Source organism: Pinus tabuliformis, chromosome 2_1, assembly GCF_031772625.1.
Source record: "Pinus tabuliformis cultivar Carrire ecotype Pingquan chromosome 2_1, CPIR1, whole genome shotgun sequence".
In the NCBI taxonomy this organism is placed as follows: Eukaryota; Viridiplantae; Streptophyta; class Pinopsida; order Pinales; family Pinaceae; genus Pinus; species Pinus tabuliformis.
The window spans coordinates 438,215,431-438,233,153 of NC_142299.1; the positions used below are offsets into that span (position 1 = coordinate 438,215,431).

Consider the following 17,723-nt stretch of genomic DNA (forward strand, 5'->3'; position numbering starts at 1 on the left):
CATTTACAAGACTTCATTCAAGACTAGGTATGGGAATTATGATTTTGTTATTGTTACATTTGGCTTAACTAATTCTCCAACTACATTCATTTGTTTGTTGAATAGTGTGTTGTGTCCATATTTGGATAAGTTTGTTAATGTGTTCATTAATGATATACTGGTATATTCTAAAAATGAGGAAGAGAATGCCGAGAATTTAGTAGCAGTGTTGAGGTTGTTGAGATAGCATCAATTGTATGCTAAGCTCAGCAAGTGTAGTTTCTTTCAGACTAAGGTACACTACTTGGGACATGTTGTCTCCAAGGAGGGCATTGCAGTAGATCCATAGAAGATAAGGGCCATCGTGGAGTGGGTAGCTCCTAAGAGGGTGGACGAGGTGAGATCCTTCATGGGTTTGGCAGGCTATTACCGGAGGTTCATCAGGAACTTCTCGTAGATTTCTTATCCCATTACATCATTGCAGAGGAAAGGTAAGAAGTTCAAATGGATAGAGGAGTGTGAGGCTAGCTTCGAGTAGCTTAAGCAGTTTTTGACACATGCACCAGTGCTACAGATTGCAGATTCGGACAAAGCGTTTGTGGTATACATAGATGCTTGCGAGAGAGGGCTTGGTGGAGCTCTGATGTAGGATGGACAAGTGGTATGTTATGAGTCTTGGAAAATAAAAAAGCACGAGCAGAACTACCCAACACATGATCTTGAGTTAGCAGCGATTAGACATGCATTGAAGATGTGGAGACACTATCTTCATGGCAGGGGATTTGTACTGATGAGTGATCATATTGGGTTGAGGTATTTGTTTGACCAACCAAATATGAATGTCAGGCAGGCTAGACAGTTGGCCATGATCAGCGAGTTTGATTTCGAGATCAAGTACTTTAAAGGTAAAGAGAATAGGGTGGCAGATGCTCTCAGTAGACGTGTACAGGTACATCACTTGGAAGCTATGAGCTCCTATGGGACAAACTTACAGGATAGGACCTTGCAGGCAGGGTAGCAGGATGTCAGGTATATGGAGATTGTGCACAGGTTGCAGTTACAGGTACATATATTGCTACATGTATAGGTGGCAATTGTTATCGGGAAAACTAGTGTCCATTCAGAGCTGCTAGTCCCACTAAGATGGGTAGCTATCTTAGAAACAAACAAACTAAAGTTACTTGTGTTTTCCTTTATGAGAGATAGATGAGAGAGAAGCAAAGAGTACCAACCTCAGTCTTTCGCTAGTCTCCTTGCTTGTTTCCTCTCTCCTTTGATAGAGCTTTCGCCACTCCTTTCTCACTTGTCCCGCTTCAAAGAACACCTGTAGAGTCAAAGCAGCAAAATACCATCAAAGCATAGAGATCTATAACCATAAACAATGTAGGATCAGATGTACATTAACCATACAAATGCATATACAAATACAAGATTCAGAGATGCACAAGTATATGGAGGAAAACTTAAATAGCTTTATTGATAGAAGTAGTAGAAGAGAGGATTACAACCAAGCTGTCTGATCCAGCGCCATCCTCCCAGCATGAAAGCCCTCTTCACCTCAAACAAAGCAAGATCACCCAACAATACAATGTCTAAAAGAGAAACCAATAGCACTTCCTTACAAATTACAAAATTCCAGCCTTCTGGATCTCTAGGATGAGGGATCCATATATAGATGTTTGCAGGAGAGTGAGTCAACTTCTGGGATTTTGATTAGTGTCATTTCACTGATAGTTCTTGGTTCCACTTGGAGATTTCATTGATCTCTTACTCATCCCTAGGCGAATTCAGAGAGGCAAGTGTCATATGAGCAGCTTCTAGAAGATTGTTTTAGTTTCCACTTGGCAAACTCCCTATGCCATTTGTCTGCTCTCGCTCATCGCACCCTGCAGAAGGAATTTTCAGTATGCATTGCACCCCCCTTGTGTAACAGGTGAGATGCATCGCACCCTCAGTATGGAGCAGTCTGTATGGTCCAGTTTTGACCAGTTCTGAGTAGTTTTTCAGGGAGAACTTCTGGGAAATGATGTAATCAGCTGACCTTGTTCCTTTAGGGTATGAAACAACACTTTTAGGTGTTTATAAGCCCTTGGTTTATGGAAATATGTGATTGGGGTTGCAATGCCCAAATATGTCTATAACAGCATTACAGGTACATGTACATGTAGTGGTACAGGTACAGGTGGTAGTATAAGTATAGGTGCACGTGCACGTGGCATGGAGTATTGTCTTACAATGGATGGATTGGTCAGGTTTTGAGACAAGATATATGTACTAGATAACAGTGAGCTCAAGAAGGTGATCTTGAGGTAGTTTCATGCTAAACCATATTCAGGTCACCCAGGTTATCAGAAGACACTTACAACAATGAAGAGATATTACTATTAGCCGAATTTGAAGAGGGATGTAGCAAAGTTTGTAGTGAGGTGTTTCGGCTGTCAGCGAGTGAAAGAAGAGTGTAAACATCCATGTGGAGTGCTATAGCCGATCGTGATTCTAGAGTGAAAATGGGAGGTTATTTCCATGGATTTCATTACAGGGTTGCCAAAGATAGTGAAGCAGCATGATTCCATCATGGTCATTATGGACAGGTTAACAAAGGTTGCACACTTCATTCCAGTGAAATCTACTTTCTCAGCTAGTGATGTGGCATAGGTATTCATCAGAGATGTGGTTAGGTTGAATGGTGTTCCTAAGAATATTGTGTTAGACAGGGATGCGAAATTTACTTCCAAGTTTTGGAAGGAGTTATTTGCAGATTTGGGCATAGAGTTGACCTTCAGCACAACTTATCATCCGCGGACGGATGGATAGATAGAGAGGGTCAACAAGATATTATAGGACATGTTGAGGATGTATGTGATGCATTAGTAACAGAAGTGGGAAGATTATCTCCATTTGGTAGAGTTCGCATACAACAACGGTTATTAGGAGTCATTAAGGATGAGTCATTGAAGTCTATTTTGATTTCTCATGTGCAGGCTTAAAACACTCTCTATTATGCTTTGTGATTTAGTAATTTGAATTAATTTAATACAGTATCCAAAACCAAATGGTTTGGGTTGTGCACTGTGTAACAAAAATTATGGTTTTGTAATTCATGTTTGGCTGCTACAAGACCTTGGATTGCATCATGTCACATTGTCTTCTAAGAATGGAAACTTTCCATGCATAAATACTAGATTAGCTATATAAATTTCTCATAGAAATATAAAAACTAGTGACATGTTTCATACGATCTGTTTAACCTTAAAAAGTATAAGAACTTCCTCTTCAAGCTACAAATCACATACTTTTCTTTTGCACTTACTCACACCTTGTATTTGATAAGGTCGAAATTTATAGTCAGCTACTAGTTTCGAAGTCATATTAAGTGAGCTTGAGCCATAGTCAGAACCAAAGCTAGTAGTTAAAGCTTAGAGCTAGAGTCAGCCAGAATCAGAGTATAAGATGTAGCCAGAGACAAACTCATGTTCCATGAACACAATTTGGTTTGTGGTCATCCCAAAACCACATGTTGGTTTGTGGTCCTCCTTAAACCACCACTTATGAGAATACTTACTACTTCTTCTATATAACTTATGGTCATCTTCAAACCACCATTTCAACAGTTTGTGGTTATCTTTAAACCATTATCAGAAAGCACTTCCATTTAGTATAATACATCAACTTCTAGCCAGGTTAGGAATTACTCTAGGAATTGAATCAAGCCAAGTTCTACAGTTGGTGACTATCCTTAAACTACTATTGATAGAAGACTTTGGCTTCTATTACCTTTTTGATTTGTGATCTTCCTTAAACGACCACTAGTAGAAGATTGCAATTTTTTCTACCATGTTTGATTTGTTATCTTCCTTGAACCACTAGATTTATAGATCACATCTAGCCATTGTTTGTTATTTACCTTCATATTTTAGCTCTCTTCTTGGACTCAAATACACCCTTTGGATTAATACAGGGCTAGGGTGGGCATGAATGTTGGAAACATAATCCATAGGGAATTATGTAAATTGTAATAACTTGCGTGGAAATTGAAAAGCCACAACTGAACATAAAGAGTCATGAGAAGTTGAAGAGACATCTTCAAATATGAAACCATGGGTCATAATCTTATGTATTTATTTGTATCATATGACTAATATTTTAATTTCATGTTTATTTAAACTTTCAAAAGGGCCAAATGAAAACATGAAAATGGAACCATCCATGGTATTTGGTCCACACAATGGCAGATAGTTCAAATGGAAATAAAGTCATAACCCTAAAGGATCAAGTCAATGAGCAAAGACAAAATGCATACCCCTCCTCAAATGTGATGAGAAAGGGAGGGAGATGGTCACATGGATTGTTATTATAGTGAAGATATCCTAAATTGATTTCAATTTTATATTATTTTTAAAATTTTATATACTCCCCGATGGGAGTGTAAATGCAGATGGAGTGGGGGCCTTGGAGGCTATGCCCACCACCCCGAGTACACACTACGCATTTAAAGAGGGAGGGTGCAGCCTGCCCTAGCATGAATGTGCATGTAGTATCACAGTTGGTAGTGGTTTTATTTAAGGTCTTCGATGGGCGGTGAGACATTATGTGGTGAGTGGAGAGGAACCAAGGTAAAGTCGTTGGCCTCCTAGTGTAGCTCCTCCATTCATTTTGAGTGTGTGAGAATCTTGGTGTTGTGGGTTGTAGTGTGTTTCAAAGGTTGGAAAGGAGGTCATATTGGCCAGTGTAAATGAAATTTTAATGCTTGGGGTTCCTTGGATTCCTAGTCTTTCTCATGGATGTCAAGAGATTACTTTCTAGAAGAGTTATTGGGGGCTTCTAGTCTCAAGTGTAGTGTGAAATCCCATGTTATTTATCTACAATTCTTGGTTTCCTTATTTAGGTGTTTCATCGGGTCTAAGTATGTGTGTCTAGGGAACAAATCTTTGTGTATGTATTTTCATCATGGTCTAAGGATTCTATTTGGAGCAGTTTATTAATTTGGCATTGGGTTTTGTTTTGTTGGGGGGGGGGGGGGGGGATGGCGTTTAAGGCTTAAGTTGGGGTTTGTGAGTCCTATTCGAAGTGAATTACGGGGGTCCTGAAATGTTGGGTCATTTTCATGGCAAGATGAGCGTTGGTTGTTGAATTCGTTGTCTATTTGCGCACTCCTGGGTTGTGAATTCTTCTGGTCTTGATGTTATTTTATCTTGTTTAATGGTTAATGGAAAAAGGGTCTTGGTCAAGGAAGTCTCATCTTCTATCTCAATTGGTGGGTCTTCTGTAATGTTTGGGTCATATGTCTAAAGATTTTGTGATGATTTGATCTACTGGTATCTTGGTCTTATAGGAGGTGGGTCACATCCATTCTCTTGTTCTTTTGTAGGTAGAGGCATTCATAGAAGTTGTAATAAGTGTGCCCCTCGAGTCTCAGTTATGCCATAGAGATAGAGAATGAGGTGCAAAATGGGGGGTGGCAGATCTTAGCCAGGGAAATGAGGCGTGAGAATTTGTGCCCATGACTTGATTGCCACATATTTCAATGTTGTTTCACCAAATACTCAGAAAAATTCGTAAGCTTGAGACCCAAGCGGGGAGAAAAGACAATCTCTTTCGAGTTACAAGCTTTTGGAGGATGTAGGTTTGGGTTCTCGACCCTGGGCATACCAAGCGAAGGAGGAAGCAATAACTAAACTATGTGGCTCTTCGTTGGCAAATGAAGACCTTGTTGGGCCTAGTCTTGAACGATAAGTAAGTGGAGAAGTACAATGTTTTTACATCCTTAGAGGACATCAAGAGGATGCTCAGGAATCAGAGGTTTTTCTTGGATAGGATTGAATCCCGCCTGGCACATGTGGAGAGCCATATTTCTTGTGATTCAAATGGTGGGGACCTAATGTATCCTCCTGGTTCTAGTGCGAGGACTCTGAAAAATATTTCATCCTCAGATAATGATCATTGAGCATAGATGGTAGCTAGTGCATTATGTTGGTCTTCGGGTAGTTATTGGTCCATTTATGTAGGGCACTTGTTATCTCTTTTGGTCTCCTTTTTTTGTTGGCATAGGGGAGTCATGGTGTTGTGATATTCGTGGTGGTTTTGGGCTCGTTTTGTGGAGAACTTGTTATTTCTTTTGAAATCCTCGTTGTATGTAAATGGTTGGACGCATCAATTCAGTCTCAATTTGGTTGTCTGTGTATTGGTCATGGTAGTTTTTTAAGGTATCTTATGTTGGAATTCTCGTGGGATCTTTTGTTGTTTGAAAGTTGTAGGTGGCACTTATACTAAGGTAATCTATTTTTTATCTATGTACGGGATAGTTGGGTAGTGAGACAGTCTAGCTCTAGCCTTGGCCTCAATGTAACCTGGCTATGGGAGTTTTTTGGTCCTCTCGTCATCAATGGCAACAAGATGAGGATAGGTTTTATCCTCCATGGTCGCTTTTGACATCCATGTAAATTTGTTTTCTAAGTAATATCAAAGCGTTAATTCTATATATATATATATATATAGATATCATCATCATCATCATCATCATCAACAAAACTTCTTAAAATGGGGAAAGAAAGGGTTTAAATTAATCTTAACAAAATTAATATAATAAGTTAAACCTGAAAATTCATTGGGTCTAGGTCAAATGGTTGAAAGGATAAATTGTTATGATCTATATCCAAGCTCGTATCTTATTTATGATATGATTAATCTTCATGATGGCCTCATAAATTAATAATTTAAAAGATTGAGAATTAAAAACATTAAAAGAAAAAGAATTATTGGAATTGCAAATATCTATTATTGAGATACCTTGTGGTTGAAAGGATAAATTATTATGATCTTTATACAAGTTCGAATATTTATGACATGATTACCTTTGATGATGAACTCGTAGATTAATAATTTAAAAGATTGAGAATTAAAATTATAAAAAGAAAATGAATTATTGGAATTGCATATATTAATTGTTGATATACATAATTAGGTTTAATTGAAAATTTCACCAATAATTATATAATTAGATGTTGATAATAATTTGTTAGAAAAGCTAAAACTTTAAATATTCATTAAATTAAGTATTTAATTTTTATTTCTCCTTTTTTAAATTATTAAATTTTCATACTCGCATATGCATATATATATATATATATATATATATATATATAAAGGATGAAATATATTAAAAAAAAAAAGTTATTTTAATTCTTCACCTTTTTAAACATTTTTTTTTAATGTTTCCTTTTAAATTCATTTGTCCTTTTTTTATATACTTTTGATACAACAAGTTTAGGTGTCATTACAATAAATTTTATCAATGTTATGTGTAAAAATTGATTTTAGGTGAGAAGAATAACAATCATTCCTCACAATTATTTGATAAACCCAAGTATATTAGATAAAATTGCATTCCTTAAAAATAAAAATAACTTAATTTAAACTTATGATTTGAATATTTTTTTTATTTATTTTTATTCAAAATTCAATTCAATTTTTTAAGAATATGTTGGAATTGTAAAATTATAGATTAAAATTATACAATCTAAAATAATGATTTTTTTTCTAAAATATTCAACGTATTTATACTTTCAAAAATACATTTTCATTCAAACTATATAACAAAACTCTAATCATAATTCATAATTCTTTGAAAAATTATCCGAATCATATATAATAATCAAATTTTTCAAATCATAATTCTTTAAAAAAATTCCAAATCATATAATAATTATTTTTTTATTTTAATAAATTTGTAAAAATTCCATATAGAAAACAACTATCAAATTTAATAAATATTAAATTTAAAAAATATGATAAACAACTTTTCATTTAACTATACTTATCAAACCGGTTTAAAACTTCTTATCTAAACAAATCCTTATATTCTTGTAAAAAAACAAAATATTAAAATATTAAAATTTTAATAATATAATTGGTTGAAATACATTTTATATTAATATAAAAAAAACTAAACTTTACACCTTTCAAATGAATATGAAACTTCTCTTTTAAAACAAATCTGTCTATGTGATTTCGTAAAAAAATAAATTTTAAAATATCATGAATATCATTTCAATATTAAAAAAAACAATGATGATGATGATGATGATGGTTAACATCCACTGAGACCAACTTTGGTCTATCGGACCTAAAGACAAATTATTTAGTTTGATTTAATATTTTATTCCTATGTTCAAAAAGCTTGGAGATAAGCCTCCCAAGCTCACTATAATTTTGACATTGTAAAAGGCTAGGAAGGTCAGTATTGTGACAAGATTATGAAACTGGGATCTAATGTGGTTGTACGCGGGGCACTATAAGAGGAAGTTGTTTTCATCCTCAATGTTCCTATTCTCACAGAGATGGCAGATCCTTTCCATCCATAGTGTTTTAGGAACTGCCCAACGACCTGTTTCACTATGGAGCTCATGAGAGTTCGTTCTAATCTTCGCTATATTAATTTTCTTCTTTGAGCTAGCTAGAACAGAGAGATACTTTTGATCTTCTAGGGTGGGATTGATGACCTTATTATAATAACTTAATTTTCTTTTAGCTGCTAAATCTTTCTCACACCATATTTTTCTTTGAACTTAGAAGTAACAATATTTTTAATGTTATTAATGTTTTGCAATGCATCATTATTGTTGATCTCCCAATGGTTTAACCAGGCCCTCGTGTCTTTATACCACCCGCTTTTGAGCCTTAGGTGGTTTTGGTTGGAATTTAAAGCTAGCTTAGGAAGTCTATGATCTCCTATGTTATTGAGCTTGTGCTTGTACAATAGAAGTCTAGTCATAGCTAGGCTCTCGATAGGGGAAAGACCTATTTCTATACGGAGAATAGGGTATTGCTTTCAATTTTTAGCTTATACATTATAAAGCGCTTCTAGATTTGCTCAATTTTTATCCAGGATTCTCTAGAGATGCTGCAACCCCAAACCTCACATCCATATAAGATAACAGGAGTGACTAAAGTTTCAAAGAGGAACTTATTTTTATCCCACATTACGAGGTTTGCCGTTTTGCAATTATTTTCAAGACCAAAGTAAGCTTTCCACCCCCCATTAATCCTTTTCTCAATGCTATAGTTCTAGTTGAGCTTGTGATGAATATCAATTCCTAGGTACTTGTAAGAATATACTTCCTCCAAGTTATTATTGTCATACATAAAATTAGCGTAGGTGTCCTTCTTGGATTTGATAATCATAACTTTTTTTTTGTCAGTATTAACAGCCATACCCATGGTAGAGCAGAAATCCTTAAGAAGCCTAAGTTGCTTATCAAGGTCAGATGGACACCTTGTGAGGAGAACAATATCATCAGCATAGAGAAGAAGGAGGACGAATATCCCAGCTAAGATCGTGCCAGCACATCCTGCTTCCTCTAAATAACCTTCGAGCTTGTCAATGTAAATGCCAAATAGGGTAGGGGAGAGGGGGCAACCTTGTTTAACTCTGATACTACACTTAATATTTTTCTACCACCCCTCATTACTCTTTAGCTTGGCAATTACATTCTCGTATAACCTAATAGCGGCAGCTCTCAACTCGAAAGGAACCTTTAGCTCTTCTAATCTATTCCAAAGGTTGTTTCTAGGAACCATATCGAAAGCCTTTCTAAAGTCCACAAAGCAACAAAAGAGATTGGATTTATCATTACGAAATTCCTCCACAATGATCCTAAGAGTAACGAGGTGGTCTGTTGTTGAGTGATGCCTTCTAAAACCCGCTTGGCCTTTAGCTCGCTTACCTTCACTTTCAAGCCATATGCTCAACTTCTTTTCCAAAATACTACCATATAACTTGGCTAAGAGAGGGTTGATCATAATTGTTCGATAATTAGAGGGGTTATTTGTATCCCCAATTTTAAAAATAAGGATAATGAGGCTCTGAGTCCATAGCTTAGGGAACCCTTGCTTGACTGCTTGATTGAAAAGCTTGTGGATGTGGGGGATGAGGACAGGGCCTCCAATTTTTAAGATTTCCGCCTGGTAACCTTCAATGTTCTTAGCCTTCCCATTAGCCAGGCGCTTAACCCCAAAATCAATGTCTTCTAGAGAGAAAACTTCTTTCGTTGTGGGCAGGGTTTCAAAGTTATCCATGACATTAGGAGATTCATATTGCTTTTCAAGATAAGAATTCCAATCATGTAAAGCAATTTTATTATTATCTTTAGTTTTCCTAGTCAGAATCTGCCTCCAAAATTTCTTAGGAGCTACCTTAGAGAGGTGTAAGAGATTCTCTTGTCTTTTACGAATGTACTGCCTCTTTTTTCTTTTAGTTAGGGCTTTGTATATTTTTATCTTGTCCATTTTAAGAGATTCATCAACAACCTCGTTAATTGCTCTCCTCGCACTTTTACAGTCTTTGTCATACTATGGGTTGGTTTTTCTATTTCTTTTATTATTTGAAACTTCAATTGAGAACTTGTTAATAGAATATGAGAGGGTTGTAGTAAAATTATGATAGAGGTCTTCTATGTTGTCTATACTAGATAAAGGAAGCAAATTAGTTTTTAACTCTTTTAGAAAGAGATCGTTTTTATTTGTATCAAATATTAAGTTCTTTTGGCTATAAGGATTATTTTCTATGGGATCTCTATGCATGACAAAGTTGAGAGTTATAAGTAAAGGCCTATGATCAGAGTCAAGCTCGTGGCCATTTAAGATGTCAAAATTTATTATTTTGTTGTATAAAGGGAGATCGGAAATAACATAGTCTACCACGCTGCTACCAAGCCCATGGATGTAGGTCATCTGGCTAGAATTGGACCACTTCTTTAGACCGTTGCAAATTATGAGATCCTGAGTACTATAGAGCTTGACTAGCTCCGACCTAAACAGATTCTCCCCGAGGTCTTCAGAGCTCCTTTTGTACCTACTAGCCAAAGTAGGGTCTTCGTCCAACCAAAAAGGATTAGGGTTGGAATGATTGCTTAGAATAATAGCTTGTTTGCTTGAAGTTCGAGCATTAAAGTCACATATTAAAAGGATATTACCTTCATTCCTTAGGCTAGAAATATCATTCTCCAAACCATTGTAAGGATTGTTTTTATCTAGATTCTTCTTCTTATAGAAGTTAGAATTGATGGGGGGGAAATAACATATTGCTATGTAGGTCTTTTTATTATTAATGTCAGTGATCTCTATCCAACTATATTGGTTGTAAGGGTTGTTTTTATAAATCCTAGCCTGGGGGGAGATGTTCTTCTTAATGTAACAAGCTATTCCCCCAATGCCTCTACGGGAGGATCGCTTGTTCCAGGTAGACCATAGCGTAAAGCCACTTATGTTAGGGATCTTAGATTCCTTGCGCTCCCAAGTTTCAACAAGTAAAATAATATCAACATCATTTGAGATCCAGCTTAGCTTGAGGCCTTTGTTCCATGGAAAGCCCCGACAGTTCTAAGAAAGAATCCGGAGCATGTTGAATTGCTATTTAGTACTATCTTTTTGGTTTCTATTTCGAATAAAGGCTTTTCTATTTTTTATTATTGCCCATTTTCCTTCATTTCTAGCTTCTTTTACCTTTTGAACCTCCTTTCTTAATTCTGCTTGATCTTTTGGGATGAAATCTTCATTTATAAATATTCTTATTCCTTTTAGACTTGAGGTTTTACTAAGTATGTCATACTTATGATCAGTAGAGCTCACCTTTATTCGGATCAGTCTTCCTTTATTTTCAGTTAATTTCCCCAACCTTGTTGCTTCTGTGAGACATGTTGTTTCAATTTGTAATCTATTATGTAATTCTGTCTGGGCTATGGCTAAAGTATCCTCATCTACCTCCTCTTTTAAACCGAAGATTATAAGGTTCAAGGCCCTTTTGTTACGCTCATGGTCTAATTCTATTAATTTGTTCATTTCATCTTTAATTGGTTTGATATCTAATTTATCTACCACATTATTTAGGGTGAGGCAGCTATTAACTTTTTCTTCTAGTTCTTTAATCATGTCCTTCATTTTAAGGCTCTCTAAAGCATCTCCTTGCTGGGATGTTTGGTTAGTATCTTGGTTTTGTTTTTCTATAACCTGCAACCTAGTCTCTATTGCCACCATTTTATTCTCCAATAGTTCTATTTTATTTTCTATTTGTTTTTGGATTGTGTCTTCAAGAGATGCAAATTTATTTTCCAGCATGGATTCTAACTCTGTTTGTAGCTTGACTTCTCTTTCTTCTCTACGTTTCTCTAAAGATTTTATATACTCATAGAGGCGTTGTAGAGTAACTGTGCTAGGTCTGCCTTTGGTAATCTTTGGTAGCTGTGGTGAAATATTCATACTTGAAAATATATGAGCAAATATGTATTAGAAAAAGATAAGGAAAGTGTGCAGGTGATATCAAACCTGTCTATAGATCACACATGCCCACCGCAACCCGTAGACCTGATTGGATCGAGTTCAGAAGATATATACACCATCGACAGACCTAAGATCACCGAAGAGACCCTTATTATTTGAATGCGAGCCTCCCAACCGGAGCGAGGATATAGTTTAGAATGCGAGCCTCAGAACCGAAGCAGACCCAAGATCACCGAAGAGACCCTTATTATTTGAATGTGAACCTTAGAACCGGAGCGAGGATATAGTTTAGAATGCGAGCGTCAGAACCGGAGCAGACCCAAGATCACCGAAGATATATATATTGTTTTGAATGCCGCAGACCCAAGGATATATATAAATTGTTTGAATGCCGCAGACCCAAGATCACCGAAGAGCAGACCCAAGGATATATATAAATTGTTTGAATGCTGCATACCCGAGGATATATATAAATTGTTTGAATGCCGCAGACCCAAGATCACCGAAGATATAGTTTAGAATGCGAAGATATATATATATATATTGTTTAGAATGCCGCAGATCACCAAAGATATAGTTTAAAATGTGAGGATATATATATAGTTTAGAATGCCGCAGACCCAAATTCATAACCATACAAAATTTCTCTAATATAATATTTTTAAATACATTTTATATTCATATAACAATTTTTTTTTTTTTAAATCATACAAACATATACATTTAATATATATAGATACAAATATTTGGCAAACATTTTTTAAAAGGGGGGCTAGTCCCATGAAGAAGCTTTATATTAGGCCCATTGTTCAATATTTACATATATACAAATGTCATCAGTGACATGAATCACATTACACTTTTATATCACTACATGATGATAGCCGCACAGTGCCACAATGAAGAGATTCGATCACAGGAGAGGTGCGAGAAAGCCAACAACCCCCACCGCGTGAAGTGTGCACTCTATTACTAATATTTGCGGAACATTATCACCCCGAGAAAAACCAAAACGATTGGATACATTAAACACTCCAATATTATCGCGTCATTATCAATTTACGGCGCTATAAAGTCAAATACAACAAAAAAGATTCCATTCATTACCCCCGACTGATTGATTTAATACCTACGCCAGGATCAATTTGCGCACCATAAAGTGAAATACAAAAAAAATTCCATTCATTACAAGCAATGACAGAGCGTGAGGCTGATTGATTTAATACCTACGACATGGCCGTTTAGTACATTAAGACACCTCAAGCATGACCACAAAATGCTCAACTGTAACATCTGTAAATTGCAAAACAATCCATTCATTACAAGGCAATAACCGGGCGTGCGGCTGCTTCATTTAATACCTACGACATTGCGCTTTAAGACATAAGACACCTCACCCATTTCCAACGACCTCAAAATGCTCAACTGTAGCATCTGTAAGTTGCAACACCCTTCCAATGTTCCAAGTGAAAACGTTGGAGGCCCATCAAATTTCCAACTGAGCGTGGGAGACTCTGTATAGTGTTGCACCCGCGCCAGTGAAGACTTTGGAAACCCATCAAGTTCCTAACCTACTCTGAGAGCTTTGGATAGTCTGAGGAGTGGAGAATCTACCCAATTGAAGAGTTTGAAGGCCCAAGTTCTGAACCGAGTCTGGTAACGTCCCAATTGAAGAGTTTGAAGGCCCAAGTTCTGAACCGAGTCTGGTAACGTCTGTAGAGCAGAACACCCGCCCAAGTAAAGACTTTTGAGGCCGGTCAACTTCCCTACCGAGTTTGGGAGCGTCTGCAAAGAGGAACACCCGCCCAAGTGAAGACGTTGGAGGCTCGTCAAGTTGCCAACCCACTCTGGGAGCGTCTGCAGAGCGAAGCACTGGCCCAAGTGAAGACGTTGGAGGCCTCTCAAATTCCCAATCCAGTCTGGGAGTGTCTGCAGCGTTTGCATAGCGGAGCATCCGCCAAAGTGAATACGTTGGAGACCCGTCAAATCCCCAATCGAGTCTGGGAGCGTTTGCATAGCGGAGCACCCTCCCAAGTGAAGACGTTGGAGACCTGTCAAGCTCCCAACCGAGTCCGGGAGCATCTGCAGAGCGGAGCACCCGCCCAAGTCAAGATATTGGAGGCCCATCAAATTCCCAACTGAGTCTGGGAGTGTTTGCAGCGCGGAGCACCCACTCAAATGAAAACGTTGCAGGCTTATCAAGTTCCCAACCGAGTCTGGAAGCATCTGCAGAGAGAAGCACCCACCTAAGTGAAAACGTCGGAGGCCCGTCAAGTTTCCAATCGAACCTGGGAGTCTTTGCAAACGAGAGCATCCGCCCAAGTCAAGACTTTGGAGACCCGTCCAGTTCCCAACCGAGTCAGGCAGCCACTGCAGAGAGAAGCACCCACCTAAGTCAAGCCTTTGGAGTGCCGTCAAGTTACCAACCGAGTTTGGGAGCGTCTGGAGAGTAGAGCACCCGTTCAAGTCAAGACTTTGGAGTCCTGTTAAATTCCCAACCGAGTCTGGGAGCGTATGCAAAGCAAAACAGCTGCCCAAGTTAAGACTTTGGAGAGCTGTTAAGTTCCCCAGTGAGTTTGGGAGAGCCTGCAGACTGCAGCAATACCTTAATGCAAGGTGTTTTAAGGAATCCATATGACATAATTCATTTGGCAAAATTTCTAGGTGACTCTCCCACAAGACAAATTTTTGGAGGTGCTTCAGCGTTCCAATAGACTTTGGAACTTTTGAAAGGGGAGCACGAATATACAATTCCCTCAATTCTAGAGGTGCCTGCAATGTACATTAATAAAGTGGGTTCGACACTGTAAATGTGAACATTCTGGCATTGTGGTATGGGAAGACAATTCTCAAGTGCAAGCAATTTTTATAATTTGGAGAAAAACAAAACAAAAATCTGTTTCAAAGAAAAAAAGAAAAGATTACCTGAGATTCATGTTGCCACAGTGTTTGCAGATGGCTCACCTTCTGTATATATAAAACTCGTAAAGTTTTTAGTGAAATCCAGGAAGGTAAGGACGAGTACGGGCAATTCTCCCAGCGGAGATATATTAGCTGTGGTAACTGCCCAGCCCGGAATAGGCGTTCAACAAAATAACCTTCAGCCCTAAGCAGCTTTAAGCTGCTTAGGTTGAAGCTGTCCCCAAGGGTTTCCAAAGATTGTTCAGAGACATTTCCGTGAACCATGCTAATTCCACGCACCTGAATTGATCACCTCGAACTGTTAGAAACAAGATGGTCAATCTTGCAAAGTTGTAATACTTCAAAACTTCAAAGGATTAACGCAAATTTATTTTGAAGCCGGTTGAAATCTACAAAATACTTACAGGAGATCGCGTAGAAAGATTATGAAGAAAGCTGTCAGTCAACCACCAAAGCCGAAGCTCAGGAGTTTCCTTTGCGAGATCTCTGCCAAGATCTCTAACCTGGTCGTGCATTCTTATACAGTTTTGACTGTCGACCTCGACCACGCATCTGTTCTCTAGGTTACGAAGACCCAGCCATCCTTCCCAACCGGATCCGTCCAATATTCTGATGACGGTATCCCTGTGTTCTCCAATGAAAAAACAGGCAATGTCTAAGAATATCTGTTTTTCCTCTTTATCCAGGGCGTCATAACTAATTTTAAGTGTGCTTTGAATATCGCTGGGAAGTATTTTGGAGGTTTTGTGCAATTGCGCTCTCCAATATTCTAAATCATATTTTCCACAAAGAAGGGCTCCAAGCACTTTAAGAGATAAGGGCAACCCATTGCAGATATCCAAAAACTTTTCCACCACGTCCTCAAATCCCAACGCAGGACGGGGCTGACCAAAGGCATGGGAGCAAAAGAGTTCTTGCGAGTGCTCTCGATCTAGGCCTTTCAGCGTGTAAATAGAGGACTCTGCGATCCCTGAGCTTGTGAGCACGTCTTTATTGCGAGTTGTAATTAAAATTAAGCTTCCTGGATGAATAGTATCTTTAAGTGGGGAAAATAATGCATCTAGTTGATTAATATGATCAACATCGTCTAAAACTATGAGAGCCTGGTTAGAAAAAGAGATATGCCTTTTGAAGGCCCCCATGCCTTCATCAATGTTGTTTATATGTACATTCGAGAGACTCAAATGGTTAAGAAGGTCACTCTGCAGGGAAAGCAAATTTCCTGATCTGACATCAGACAAGAAGCAAGATCGATCGTAATTTGACATCTCCCGATTGAATAATTCTTTGGCGAGGGTCGTTTTTCCAATTCCGCCAAGACCCGCGATTCCCACAATACTGGGCTTCCCGCTTTGCCGTTGCAGTGACACTATGATGTCCACATCCTTTACTTTTTCAAACAGGCCAGTTGGATATTTAGCGACATTCAGAAGTGGTCTGCGAACTTTTTTCAGAACTTGTTCAACGACCTCATCAACCAGCAGTTCTTCGTCACTGAATAATATCCACAATAAATGTCTGTCTGTAAGGAACGCCTAAAAGATATCGATATCCTTATGAATCGACCAAATTAAAAGCTAAGAAGGGAGAAGCAGGGGCGCTCTTACCCGTTACACGCCTTCAGGTCAATGCTGCTTGTGTCTGCTACAATAGAAAGGGCATTCCTCCATTTCTCAATAGTGTTCGAGTTATGCCTTGGCCTCTTTTTATTGGTTTGAGGATCTATTATTGTCTTCTTTTCTAGCATGCACAGGGCTCGAGCATACGCTCCATTTTCGTCCTCTTTACACAGAAGGATACACCGGAGTATGCTCAGGGCTCGAGCATAAACTCCATCTTGGCTCCGCGTCCACCGAAGCTCCCAAGGATTGACATGATAAAAGACGGGAATAATTGTTGAGCCCGACTCCAACATCAATACTAATTCCTTGAGACACCAACTAGATTCAGCATATCTTGGAGAAAAAATTGCAACATGGACCGTGGTAGTTCGAATCGCCTCTTCGATTTGAGAAGTCACGCTATCTCCCTTCTCCAGTTCTGGCTGGTCCAAAAATACTCTTAATCCATGTTCTTTCAGGCGACGGTAGATATGCTTGGCGATGCCTTCCTTCACGTCAGGACCACGGTGATTTATGAATACATCAAAAACATAGCTGCAGCTATTGCCCTGTGATACGGATGTGGTGGAGGATGCCGAGCAAGTAGCGTCACCAACTGTTGTCAAGTTAAACATATCTGCCATTGGATATAGAATAACAGAGAAGCAATAACCAAAGTATGTTACAGATATTGGGGAATGTGAGCTCAACCTCTATATTTTCGACTGTATGATCTCGCAACTCCAATGAAGTTACCAGGTGCACCTTTGCTACTCTGTCTGTGTATCAATACCTAGTTATTTAAAATATTGAATACTAGTGTATAGGGTTGCTTTCTGTAATTTTCAAGTCGCCATATTATCCTCTTCTTTCTTTTATTATTAAATTATTTTTGAATTAATTGGATGGAAAGAATCAATACCGCAATTTGAACGGTGGAAACATGAA

The 17,723-nt window shown here is 38.0% G+C and overlaps 1 protein-coding gene across 1 annotated transcript in view; it reads right to left on the bottom strand.

The window, feature by feature from the left end:
• The window catches only part of LOC149200799 (disease resistance protein Roq1-like), a 56,609-nt gene extending 39,190 nt beyond the window's left edge, over positions 1–17,419 (bottom strand). The window contains 5 exon segments of the mRNA XM_089401073.1: positions 14,151–14,797; positions 14,930–15,024; positions 15,178–15,453; positions 15,579–16,668; positions 16,782–17,419. Of these exon segments, the coding sequence (XP_089257199.1) occupies positions 14,151–14,797; positions 14,930–15,024; positions 15,178–15,453; positions 15,579–16,668; positions 16,782–17,419 (2,746 nt within the window).
• Positions 17,420–17,723: the final 304 nt, after the last annotated feature.